Source organism: Moschus berezovskii, chromosome 11, assembly GCF_049115385.1.
Source record: "Moschus berezovskii isolate FMDL1 chromosome 11, NW_MosBer_1.0, whole genome shotgun sequence".
Taxonomy (NCBI): Eukaryota; Metazoa; Chordata; class Mammalia; order Artiodactyla; family Moschidae; genus Moschus; species Moschus berezovskii.
Genome location: NC_142470.1, coordinates 11275713 through 11289122, shown reverse-complemented (window position 1 = coordinate 11289122; position 13410 = coordinate 11275713). Strand labels below are relative to the sequence as shown.

The window sequence follows — 13410 nt, the reverse complement described above, 5'->3', positions numbered from 1 at the left end:
TTTTCCCAACAGCATTTGCTCATTTCATGTCTCTCTGTCACATTAGGTAACTCTCGCAATATTTCAAACATTTTCATTATTATAAGATTTGTTATGTGAATCTATGATCAGTGATTTTTGATGTTACCACTGTAATTGTTTTGGGGTGCCACAAACTGTGCTCATACAAGATGGTGAACTTAATCAGTAAATGTTGTGTGTTCTGACTGTTCCTTTGGCTGTTCCCCTCTGTCTCTCCCTCTCCTTGGTCCTCCCAATTCCCTGAGAAACAACAATAGTGAAATTAGGCCAATTAATAACTGTATCATTGTACTCACACATCTCTCACTTTAAATCATAAGCTAGAAATGATTAAGCTCAGTTGAAGAAGGCATGTCAACAGTCAAGACAGGCTGAAAGCTAGGCCTCTTGTGAGTTAGCAAAGTTGTAAATGCAAAGGAAAATTTCTTGAAGGAAATTAAAAAGCACTCCAGTGAACGCAAAAATAATAAGAAAGTAAGACAGCCTTATTGCTGATAAGGAGAAAGTTTGAGTGCTCTGGATAGAAGATCAAACCATCCACAATATTCACTTAGACCTAAGCCTCATCCAGAGAAAGGATAATTCCTTTCAATCCTATAAAGGCTGAGAGAAGTGAGGAAGCTGCAGAAGAAAAGTTTGAACCTAGCAGAGGTTGGTTCATGAGGTTTAAGGAAAGATGCTGTCTTCATAAAAGGGTGAGGTGAAGAAGCAAGTGCTGACATAGAAGCTACAGCATGTTACTCAGATGATCTAGTTAATAAGATAATTAAAGAAGATCGCTGCACTAAACAAAGATTTTCAATATAGACAAAATAGCCTTATGTTGGAAGAAGATGCTGTCTAGGACTTTTCATAGCTAGAGAGAAGTCAATGTCTGGCTTCAAAGGACAAGCTTACTCTCTTGTTAGGGGCTAATGCAGCTGATGACTTTAAGTTGAGGACAATGCTCATTTACCATTCCAAAAATTCTAATGCCCTTAAGAATTATACTAAATCTACTCTGCTTGTGTTCCATAAATGAACATCAAAGCCTGGATGACAGCATATTTGTTCACAACGTGGCTTACTAAATATTTCAAGTCCACTGTGGAGAACTACTCCTCAGAAAAAAAGATTCTTTTCAAAATATTACTGCTCACTGACACAGCACCTGGTCACCCAAGAGCTCTGATGGAGATGTACAATGAGATCAATGTTGTTTTCATGCCTGTAACACACCTATTCTTCAGCCCATGGATCAAGGAGTCTTTTCAACATTCATGTCTTACTATTTAAGAAATACATTTCCTAAGGCTATAGCTGCCCACAGACAGTGATTCCTCTGATGGATCTGGACAAAATAAATCGAAAACCTTCTGGAGGGGTTCACCATTTCAGAGGCCATTCCTGAGTCACTGAAAGAGGTCAACATGTCAACATTAACAGGATTTTGAAGCAAGTTGATTCCAACCTGCATGGATGACTTTGAGGAGCTCAAGATTTCAGTGGAGAAAGTAACTGCAGATGTGGTAGACATAGCAAGAGAACTAGAATGAGAAGTGAAGCCTGAAAATGTGACTGAATTGATGCAATCTCACGAAAAAATTTTTAACAGATGAGTTATTTCTTATGGATGAATGAAGAAACTGGTTCCCTGAGATGGAATCTACTCCTGGTGAAGAAGCTGTAAAGACTGTTGAAACAGTAACAAAGGATTTAGAATATTACATACTTAGTTGATAAAGCAGCGGCAGGGTTTGAGAGTACTGACTCCAATTTTGGAAGAAGTTCTACTGGGAGTAAAATGTTCAAACAGCATTGTATGCTACACAGAATACACTGATGAAAGAAAAAGTCAATTCATGTGGAAAACTTCACTGCTATCTTAAGAAATCACCACGGCTACCCCAATCTTCAGCAACCACCACCCTGATCAATCAGAAGCCATCAACACTGAGGCAAGACCGTCCACCAGCAAAAAGATTATGACTCACTGAAGGCTCAGAAGATGGCTGGAGTTTTTCAGCAATAAAGCATTTTTTTTTTGAGGTATATACTCTGCTTTTTAAGACAAAATGCTACTGCACACTTAACAGACCACAGCATAGTATAAATATAAATTTTACAGGCACTGGAAGTTAAGAAATTCATGTGACTCACTCTATTGTAACACTCACTTCACTGTGGTGGTCTGGAACCAAACATGCAATATCTCCAAGGTATGCCTGTAGATATCTTTATCATATATGTGTATATATTATACAGTGTGTTCATATACATATAAACACACACAATCCCTTTTCATATATAGAATATATTAATAAATATTCTCTATATAAATCTTACCCTGCCTTTGAGGCCCCACTTTCAGATTTCTCTTTCTCCAAGTAGTTGTTACTGATCTCTTCCCATTTGAGTGGTAGAGGGTGTTTTTTGGTAAGATTTATTTTTTTAAATGTGGACCGTCTTTAAAGTCTTTATTGAATTTGTTACAATATTGCTTCTGGTTCACGTTTTGATTTTTTGGCCAGAAAGCACGCGGGATCTTAGTTCCCTTACCAGGGATCGAACCTGCACCCCCTGCATTGGAAGGCGAAGGAAGTCTTAACCACTAGACCACCAGGGAAGTCCCTCTCCCCTCATGTGAGGCTCAAGCATTGTATCAAGTGCCATCAGAATGTGTACTTCTTGAGGCCAGGAGCCTGGGATCTAATTTACTGCAATGTCTTTAATGCTTGACACTGGGCCTGGCCTAAGGGAGGCACACAGAACACCAGACAAATGCATAAAAGGTGTGGAAGCAAGAGGAGGAGGCTTCGTTAGTACCAAGAGAGGAGCTGGCAAAGAGGAGCGAACCAAGAGTCTCCGGACTAGGAAACTGAACACAGGAACAGACCACTTTCAATGTCACTGGCAGCAAAACAGCCCAGTTCCACTCTGAGAGCAGCTCACTCACATGCTATTCTGGAAAAAAGGGAACGCAAATTCTCTGGCATACTCTGGTTACCAGCAGCTACACAATGCCACTTCGCAGGTAATACTCCATGTAAATCACAATCACCACTCTTTTAACTAAAGCCATGCTTGATATGGGTGTGAGTTTTTGTGCACCTCCACTCTGCCCTGAAGGGGCCCGCCAGAACCACTGCCAGCTTGTCACAGATTCCTTATCTCCAACAGTTTCATCAGTCACTCTGCTCTTCTTCAGTCACTGGTAAACTTGTGCATATTTTAAATGACGCATGTACTGTCCTTGGTGTCTGTGTTTAAATGCACTAAAACTGACTAAACAAAGCAAATCCTCTTCCTTCCTCTATGAGTTATAGAGGCTGTGGCATTTAGGTTTGAAGAAAAAAATCCAAACCATGCCCTGTACTACCGTGGGGCGGGGTGATGAGGAGGGCAGCACAGGTCTTCTAAGATCAGTACCCATGTGACGCGACAGGCCTGAGGGCAAAGGGGGTGGGGGGAGACATGAGGGCCAATATTTACTGGCCAAGGAGAACTAAGTCCTTTCTTCCTACCCTCAGTTACTCACCTTGATTGAGGAAGTTAATCGCTTTCATGCAAGCATACTCCTCATTGCTCACTTTTAGCTGATGGAACTTGTGATACAGGTAGATGAGCCGCTCAATCACCTCCATCCCTTCATCACTAAATCTGGAAAACAGACACAGGTGTTAATAGTGGGCTCTGACTACCAGTGGAGGTAATGGAAGGGAGACAGAAGTCTCCTACAGCTCCTTAAGGCAGCTAAGACAGGAAAGAGGTTGAGCTTCGGGGAAATGGAATCCAGAAGCACTTGTGAAGGACAGGTGAATTCATCGTTTGTCTAGAGGCCAAGGCAGCTCATACAAGCTGTGGTTCTTAAGGTCAATTAGGGTCAGTCAAATTCAAGTTCAAATCCTGCTCTATCACATACAAGCTATAAGACTTTGGGAAAATCCTTTGACCCCTCTAAGTTTTGAGGATCTCTTCTGTAAATAACGCTTGCCTGCTTGGGGTGAAAGGCTCAAAGGGTGCTTGGGATGTAAATGTAGAGAAATACATCATTAAGGTACTGTGGTTGCTGTGATGCAGCCTTCAGTAACAATGGCAGCTACCATGAGCTGCGACTGTGTGCAACTGCCACAATGAAGGAAAAAGCTGCTGACTCTATTTAAGTTCACTGTTTCCAGCAGGGCTACTGGCAGACCTGACTTCAGCTAGGGAGGGAGGGAAACATAAATTGAGCCTCCATGTCATGCCCGTCTCTGTGCTGGGTACTTTATATGTATTATCTCATTTAATGTTCTCAGCCCTATGGGCTAAGTGAGATTACAATTACCACTGTACAGATGAAAGTTTCAAGGAACAGAGGTGACTGGTCCATAAGCCTATGGCTAGCGGGAGGAGAAGGGGACGACGGAGAATGAGATGGCTGGATGGCATCACCGACTCTGTGGACATGAGTTTGAGTGTACTCCGGGAGTTGGTGATGGACAGGCAGGCCTGGAGTGCTGTAATTCATGGGGTCGCGGAGAGTCGGACACGACTGAGCTACTGAACTGAACTGAGCTTGGAACAGACTGAGAACACTGAATCTGGGTCAACTCCCTAAGATTTTGGTTTTCTCAAAATCCGAAGTGGCCTCCATGAGCAGAGAAGACTCAATGCTGACCATGCTGCTTTCTTTGGATGGAAGTTAATTCCTTGAGGCGAAGACCAAGTTTTAGGCAAAGGAGCCCTAGGCTGGGGGACTAATATTCCAGGTCACAGTGGGGAATTTCTGGGAGATACTCCCAAACCAAGAAGCAAAGCCTTAGTGGGGAAATAGGAGTTTATAAAAGCTGGGGTCAGGCCCAGTGTCGAGTCTTCTTGTTCCAGACAGCTGAGTCACAGAGAAGGTGCTTAGCCTCAGAGCTGCTTCCTGGTGACATGTTCAGATCTGGGTACTGTAGCCCCCTGCCAGGCAAGAAGGCCCTGTCTGGGTAGGGTCCAGAACTCCTGGGGATATTCTACTGCTGTCTGGGTCCTATTGCTTTCTGTGCTGCCTCTTAAGGCTTTGCAAGGACTTGGCTTCCTGGGCAAGCAGGACATTTTCTCTTCCCTGAGGAAAGCTGGCTCTTGTTGGGGCCAGAGGCACCTACACTTCTCAAGCAGCAGGGGGAGCTGCAGCAGCTAATACACGGAATCCAGAGCCCTGCCCCTCTGCCTCAAGACTTGGCTCCCAGTCAGTCCACTGATTTGGACCAGCATGGCTGACTCTGTTTCTCTCTGGCTCTTGGCCCAATGGCTTTTACAACTTTACTAATACTTTCCCAGATTGGTTGATAGATTTATACTTAATAACCACTATAATAACCATACTACTCTTCTACCATTTGTTGAGTGCTACTTGCCAGACACTTTATTAAATATTTTATATACATTATTTCACTGGATACTCCCAATAAATTCACAAAATGGCCATCATAATCCTCTTTGTTCACACAGAGAGATTATTTACCCTACCTTTATTGTGGTCTTATATTTTACCCTCTTGATAACCTGATAATCTGTGAGATAAGTAATACCACCTTCATGTTAGGGATGAGGATGCAGAAGAGCTGTCTTCCCCAAAGTTGCAAGTGAATAACAAGTAAGCGGTGGTGGGGCCAAGGCTGAACGTTTTCTCAGTTTTCTCGTCCCAAGCCTGTTGCTTTCTCAGCATTACATGGTCCATCCCCTGACTGTCTTATTCTTAACTGGCAACTGGGAAAGGCTACCACAGGGGCCACTGCAGGAGGTCTGTGTTCCCAGAGCAACTCAGTTCAGCGCCCAACCCAGAGTGGGTGCTGGACTTGCTGCAGTGCACAGAACAGCCCCTCCGCTGCCTCCACGATGCTGAGACCTGCAGCAGGCAGTGTGCCTGGGGGTAAAGATCACTCCTCATCACAGTACTTTGCCAGCTACTTCTGTTCTCGAGACATAAAAGGTCTTTACTGAAAATGCCCACTAGTATCTGTGTGGAGGGGTAGGGAGGAGATGGGATGGGGTAGGGCATGAAAGAGGAGGATGCAAGTAGAGCAGCAGTGTCAGCATCTGTCTGGTGGCCAAGCAGTGTAGCGAGCAAAGATAACGCGCTCTCCCCTCATCAGTAACCTCTTGCCCCAAGTGCTCACTCTGGCTCTGCAGACCCTGCAGGTGTGTGGCTAGCAGCCAGACCCCCAGACAGCAATGCCAAACCTATTCCTAGTTGAGTCTTGACCTGAGGGACACAAAGGAACTCCCACATGCCTGGCTTGGATATATGACCCAGATCCACCCTCTAGGTTGGGGAGAGCACATACCCGTTTTCCCAAGTTTTCTAGGACAGGCAACCATCATGGACCCCTGGCAGTCATGGTGGGGGGCTGGCAGCCAGCCCAGCAGCCCCCACTCAGTCTCCACAGCCTGACTGCAAAGCTTTCCTCCACACCCCACATCCCACCCCCTGATAAACAAATTGTTCTCTGTTCCATGGGCCTGCTTTCTCCTGCAGCCGTGCCTCCTCCACATCTGCCCACTCCACGGTTCTAACGCCCCTGTATTCCCTGTCTACAAATTATCAGCACTCAAAGGCAGAAAGTTGGACAAACACACCCATTCTTCTTCTAGGTTACCATTACACAAGCACGCTGGGACAAGGAAAACATGCCTGCAAGGATCCCCCAAACCACTGGACCATTCAGTCAGCAATTGAAACTGACACTGTGTAAGTTATGTCCCATTAAGGGAGCTGAAAGGCCCAGTTGTCTCTTTTTCATTCATCTAAATGCACCTACTCCCAGAGGCAGTCGTCAGCCACAGCCTTAGAGGGACCGCCATCTCAGCACTCACAGACTCCAAGATGAGAAGACAGACTGTGGCTGCAGGACAGAAAGTCAAATTTTTGAGAAGGCTAAAAAGTTTAGTAACGGTAGAGTCTGGGCTTTGGAGCACAACAGATCAAAGTGATAATCTCAATGCCATCTCTTTTAGCTTTGTAGCCTGGAGTTTTCACTCTCTGAACCTTCTGCTCCTCATGTGTGGAACAGGGATAATATCAGTATAGTCCCTTAGGGAGGTGGTGAGGACTGAACAAATGTTTGTAGAGCACTTAAGATGGATTCTGGCACAGTAAACAGTCTGTAATTGTCAGCTATTATCATCATTAACAGCAGCAGCAATAGCATCACACCTGTTATCACAACCAGAAAAGACTGAGTTTCCCTGAACCTACAGCTAGGACCTTAGCAAGGAAGCTAGGAGGCAACTTTCCAGAGATCTGGCAGAAATGGAGCTAGTGCTCACAAGATAGACATGCCCATTAAAGCCCATCTAGTGCAAGGCATCTTCTCCTAAGAGTGAAGGAGTCTTGATTAGGGCCAGGAGCAGTCACTGGCTGGTGCTGCAATCTGCTTTAAATCAAATTCACCCAGCTCACTGTCTGATAACAGCCTGATTAAGGAAAATGGGCACCATAAATTTGATTCAATATTTGAGAAGAGAAAAGGAGGTGGTCATGTATCATCTGAGAAAAGGCTTTTCGTGACAGCAGGAACTCACTTGCATTCAACAGTTGTGAAAAACTAAAGGCATTTTGGGGGAGTGGGAGTAACACTGGAGCAGGCAAGGTAGGAAAGAGCTATGGCCAATTACAGACTCCACAGTCTGGGTTTCCAGCAGAGTGGGGACTGACTGCCTTACAGTGATGAGCCTGATTCCAAAGGTTCTTGTAATTCTATTTCCTCTGGCCTCCTGGGCAGTTCCACACGCATCTCAGACTCTGAGTCAATCTCAGATAGGCGCATCTCTCTTCCCAGGCTCCATTATCTTGGTTAAGAGAATTGGTGCCCACTTGCCTGGCAGTATCCCAACTTCTTCACTCTCTGAGGTCCCACTGACTTCACCTCCCTGGCATCTCTTAACTCTGTGCTGCCCTCTTTAATCCCATTGTCACTGCTGCCTTGTCCAGGACTTGCTGACTTTTCCTGGGCTAGGGAGGGACCAGCTTCTTACACTGTATTCTAGCCTTGTCCATGCAACCCTTCCTGAACTCTATAGCCACAGGAATCTTTCTAAAATACAACCTGACACGCAACTGCTTCACTTTAAAATGCCCTACAACTTAATACCACAATAAAATCCTATTTTTGTGTGTGTGTGGTATTATAGGACACAATAAAATCCTATTTTTTTAGATTAGCATGAGTACCCTGATGACTTGTCTTTCCTGTATCTTTCTCTCCTGTCACTCCTCCCCTCATTTCTCTCTCTCTCAGATGTATTCTCTCTATACTCTAATCCACAGGATTGCATTTTGGTTACATGTTCAAACCATTCACTCAGAATCTCTACAATTTTTAGGACTCTGTGTTATTCTCCTGCCTGCCTCCTATTCTCTATAATCTGCTTACAAAAAATCCCCTATAAGATGTCTTCTTCTCTTTGGCAAGCATTCCCTGATCATGCAAGTAGAGGTACTCGTTCCCTAGTCTATGCTTTCACAGTCCCTCGTACGCCCTCCTCAACCTCCACTAGTATCACCCTGAACTGTAGATTCTATCTGCTTCTATTTGTCCCACAACCCACTAAATCAAGAATATGAGCTTTCATCTCAGAGTCAGAAACCATGTCTGCACCAGCTGTTATTTCAATACCTCTCCTCCCAGCATACACAATAGGTGCTCAATAAATCAGCATTGCATCAGAAATGACATGCTCAAGTTTAACTTGTATTTTTCCACTGAAGGATTCCATAGTGGAGTGGGAGTGCTAACAACGAATCTATTTCTTATCCTTAGAACTCACTTGAGAGCTCAGCTGCATCTCGTGTTTCAGAGTTAGCACTGTTCAACAGAACTTTCTATGATGATGGAAATGTTCTATTGTATATCTGCAACTGTCTGATACAGCAGCCACTAGCCACATGTGGCTCCAGAGCTCTTGAAATGTGGCTAGTGTAAATGAGGAACTAAAATTTTAACTTTAAGTAATGTAAATAGCCACTTGAGGCTAGCGGTTATTATGCTGGATAGTGGAGCTCTAGATTCTCTCTGATAAGGGCCCTTTGTAGAAAGCAAAACTTCCCTCACTAGTTCAGCTGTTACTGGTCCCTACCTTGTTCTTTCAGCTCAAGGGATTGGAAAGAGTGGGACAGGGTGTTTTTTATGAAGCATAAAGCCAGGGAATCCCACACAGTCAGTGATCCCTGCCTACTTGCAGAGGGTTTGAGAAAACTCATCATCCCACAGAGGGCAGAACACACTTTTTAGACAGCCTCAAGCTGCTCTGGTGGATTCCAGGCAAACAGGGAGGCCAAGCTCACTGGGCCAACTCTGTAAACTCTGATAATATTAGAGCCGGCTTAGGCTATCCAAACACTCAGCTGGCCCAGAGTTACAGAGCAGGAGACAGGAGATTGATGGAAACAAGTGAATTAGAGGCTCAAGACAAGGGGTTAGGTTATCTGCAAAATCAGATAGCCCTGTTTGAGGACAAAATGTCAGCTGGGTTAAAACTCTTGTCATTTACAGATTACCATTAAGCCAGTAAGCATCATTAATAAGGAAATATTAGAAAACTGGTGGAGAAAGTACCCAGACTCTTCCCTCCCTAAGCTATGCAAAGGGCCCTTGAAGGTGTTGGAGCTTTGTTCCGAGCCTAGGTCTCAGCTTACTGTGATAATTAAGTAGCAGAGGGAGATGTGCAGAGAAGTCTGGGGGCTGGTATTCCACCTTCTCCAGCTTCCTTCCACAGAGCCACCTTTTCTTCTCTTTCTTGGTATTCTAGAATGTCATGACTTCCATTATTTTAAACTGTCTAGTAAAGGTGAAATATTAAAATAGGATTTAAACTTTGCTTTTCACATAAATAAGTCAGAAATGTATCAATGGATCTTTTTTTTCCCTGATTTTGGGGTGTCACCTGCTCTAGGCAAGGAGGTTAGAAGGATCCTAGACAGTGGAAAACATCAAGAAAGGAGAGTTCAGTATTTCAGTCCCATGACCTTATCTTACTGCATCTGAGATACAGTGAAAGAGCCTAAGATTTCAGTTGGGCAGGCACAGATTCAAATATAGACACTGGGTTCAAATCTAAAACCCTCAAGGGCAAGTCCCTCTGAACTTCAGTTTTCTCATCTATAAAATGGGCATAACAACACCTATAATGCTAGAGGCTGTGAGAAGGAAAGACAATAATGTAAAATACCAAGCCCAGTGCTTGGCACACAGCAGGTACTACAATTACTCCGGGGCCCTGTTCTTGGATTGTAAATGATAGCTCACAACCCCTCACCTTACAGGAAAATCTCAGATTGCTGTTTTTTCCAGATACATTAACTCAGTAATCCAGATATGATCAAAGTAACAGCTTAGCACTTGCTAAGTTTTGCTGCACATTATCATTTTTTCCTTGCAACTACCCTGTTGGGGCAGTTATTGTCACTACCCTACTTTATAAATTCAGAACCTGAGGGTGAGAGATTTGACCAAAGTTACAAGCGGCCAAGTGAAGATTCATGTTCACTCCTGGGTGGCTTTAATGCCCACCTGTGGAGTGCCAGGCACCCTGCCTTGCAGGATGACAATGGTCTGGTTGCCTGAGACTCCCTCCCCAGCAAGGAGCTCTCACCTGTGTAGTTCTTCATCTGAGGGTGAGTACTTGGCAGTGACATCAGCCAGCTCCCCGAAGATCTGCTTGCTGTAAACAGTGAGGGAGGAAAGCAGGATTAATTCCTGCCATGTAGAGCTCAGGAGGCACGTGTAATCCTTGATTGAGAGCTCGCAGAAGAAAGGCAGTTTCTTGATCCAGGCAATCTGCCTAAAAAGCAGCTCATCAGCCAGGCGGCAAAGCAGGGCAAATAGCTCTGCTTGAGTCACAGCATATCTGGAGAGGGTATGGAGAGGGGAAAGTTACTTCTAGTGGCCAAGGCAGTGAGGCTGGGGGCCAAGGAGGAGGATACTCCTAAGGGCACAAAGGGTCTCTGGCAGTGGGCTCCTTGCCCTTGACCATGGATCTCCAGCTCCATTCCATTCGGTCTAATGATAAAAGGATAGGACTGGGGCCCACAGTAAGCTCAGGGCTGGAGGGGCAGGTTTGGTAAGAAAAGGTTACAAAGGGGAAAGGAGGCTTAGACATTTGGGCAGTTGTCAGGAGTATGACTTTTAATGTCGGTGTCCACTAATGAATGCTTCATGTGTTACAAAACATTCCAAGTCATTCGTGCACCAGTTTTGGCAATGAAAACTCCATTAGGGTACATCTGGTGCCCACTCAATACACAGGTTGACGTAAAACTGAGCCTCAGGGTGAGATAGCTGAAAGAGAATACAATACATTCAGAAGCTTTTCTTGCTCTCACTGCACCCCCTGGTGGTGAGAGTTCAGGAAATTAGAGTTGCTCGGGCCTTCTCAACTACTGTGCAATGGAAGGAGTAGGGCCTTCCTCATCTCTCAGCTGGAGCAAATAGGGTCCCAGTTTTCTTTTTCTCAAAGCCCTGTGGTGTGACTCTTCTCCACACCCCCACACCCGATATGTAAAGATTTGATGATGGCTTCATGGGGTCGCAAAGAGTCAGACACAACTGAGTTACTGAATTGAACTGATGATGTCTTCCCTGTAGGAAGATAACTGAATTTCCTCTTCTGAAACTAGCTTAAGAAATCTCTGGGTATCTTGGGTGGGCGGGGCGAAGGAGGAGATCTAAGCTTAATAACACTGAAACAGCCCGTGCTGCTGGGGCTAAATCTTCTGTTGTGTCGGACTCTGTGTGACCCCATAGATGGCAGCCCACCAGACTCCTCTGTCCCTGGGATTCTCTAGGCAAGAATACTGGACTGGGTTGCCATTTCCCTCTCCAACGCATGCCAGCATGCTGAGTCGCTTCAGTTGTGTCCGACTCTGTGCGACTCCACCAGGTTCCTCTGTTCAAGGGACTCTCTAGGCAAGAATACTAATGACTACTGAGTACAGCAATAGGTAGGCCTAAATGGCCGAACTATTATCTACTCAGGCAGAGCTGACAGGATTGAGAGTATTTCTTCCATTCACTCAGGCCTACACACAGAGCACATGGCACTAGGCTACCCCTGAGTATGGTGACTAGGGATACAGACAGGCCACAACCAGTACTATGTTAAGAAGCCTAAACCTAATGTATGATTATATCCAGAATTACAGCTCATCTCTGGCACAGAAGTGCTCAAACCCATTCCAAGGTCTGGCTTATCTAAGTCCAACCAGAAACAAAAGCCCTTTAATCCCAGTTCCATAGGAACAGATAAATAGCCCCAGTTCTATGAGAAAAGATGTTCAAGAGAAAAATGAGGACCGCTGACTTCAATGATACGCACAGATTTGTCCTCTGATGCCTGAGTCATCACTTATTATACCCTGACTCACTTCAAAGCCTGGGGTAGAGAAGCCTGGGAAGAAGGTGGGGATGGGGAAGGGACCACATTGAAGCTGCAGCGCTAAATACAGCAAGGCTCACTCACCCATCTTCAATCAACATGGGTGTGCCCAATGGCTCCAGGTCCTCGGCTGACACCAGCTGATGAATCAGACTGTATGACTGGGGATCCAGGCTTCGAGCTTGTGGGGGCAGAAGTGGAGAGTGGGCAGAATAGCTAAAAAGGTGCGGTATATATTGATAGTGTGGAGGCACAGACATCCCCATGTACTGATCCCTGAATGCCACGAATCCATTTAGTTCCACAGACCTGCTGGAGAGAAAAGTCTCATGTTAAGCAGAACCATCACAGGCCCACTGCCTCTTCAGAGGAAGTGAGCCAGGAGGTGGCTCAGGTGTTCTTTGGTTACACTCTCTGTCTTCAGTAAGCCAGGACCATAGTCAATGGTAACATGCATCTCCCCTACTCGATGGGGACTCTGTGCAAGTGTGTACAGGCGTGGCTCACCTTTGGACACTCAGGACCTGGCAGAGTTGTACTGAATAAATATTGACTACATGATCTCTTTGCCACATTGGGGGAGTTTCACAGAATATTCATAGACTGTGATGACAAAGGTGAGTGTTTATATTTTATACTGCTAGGACAACTAAGTCAGAGACAGGCTAAGTGTCTCGCCAGACCACAAAACAAATCAGCAACAAGCAAAGAACCTGGCATGTGGCAACAACTCCCTGGACATTCAAAGGAAGGAACAAACTAGGGAACAAATGAATGAATAAAAACTATAATGAAATATCAAGAGAAAGGCACATTCTTATCTTCCCCCTTTTTGGAGAAATCTAACCATTCAGTCAACTAATATTACCTAAATGAATCTCCTATAACAGGGCTGGCAAACTATGGCCCATGGCCTGTTTTGGTAAATAAACCTTTATTAGAACACAGCCATGCTCATTCATTTACCTATTGTCTCTGGCTGCTTTTGCACTACAATGGCAGAACTGAGTT

General features: G+C 44.9%; 1 protein-coding gene across 3 annotated transcripts in view; it reads right to left on the bottom strand.

Annotated features, from left to right (window-relative positions):
• Window positions 1–13410, bottom strand: part of NR6A1 (nuclear receptor subfamily 6 group A member 1) — a 232995-nt gene that overhangs the window by 8910 nt on the left and 210675 nt on the right. For 2 of the 3 annotated variants that reach the window (XM_055399847.2, XM_055399849.2), the window contains 3 exons: window positions 12484–12711; window positions 10618–10872; window positions 3539–3660 (listed from right to left, as the gene is read on the bottom strand). In XM_055399847.2, the coding sequence (XP_055255822.1) occupies window positions 3539–3660; window positions 10618–10872; window positions 12484–12711 (605 nt within the window). The remainder of the gene's footprint in view (window positions 1–3538; window positions 3661–10617; window positions 10873–12483; window positions 12712–13410) is intronic. The other variant, XM_055399848.2, reaches the window with a different exon arrangement.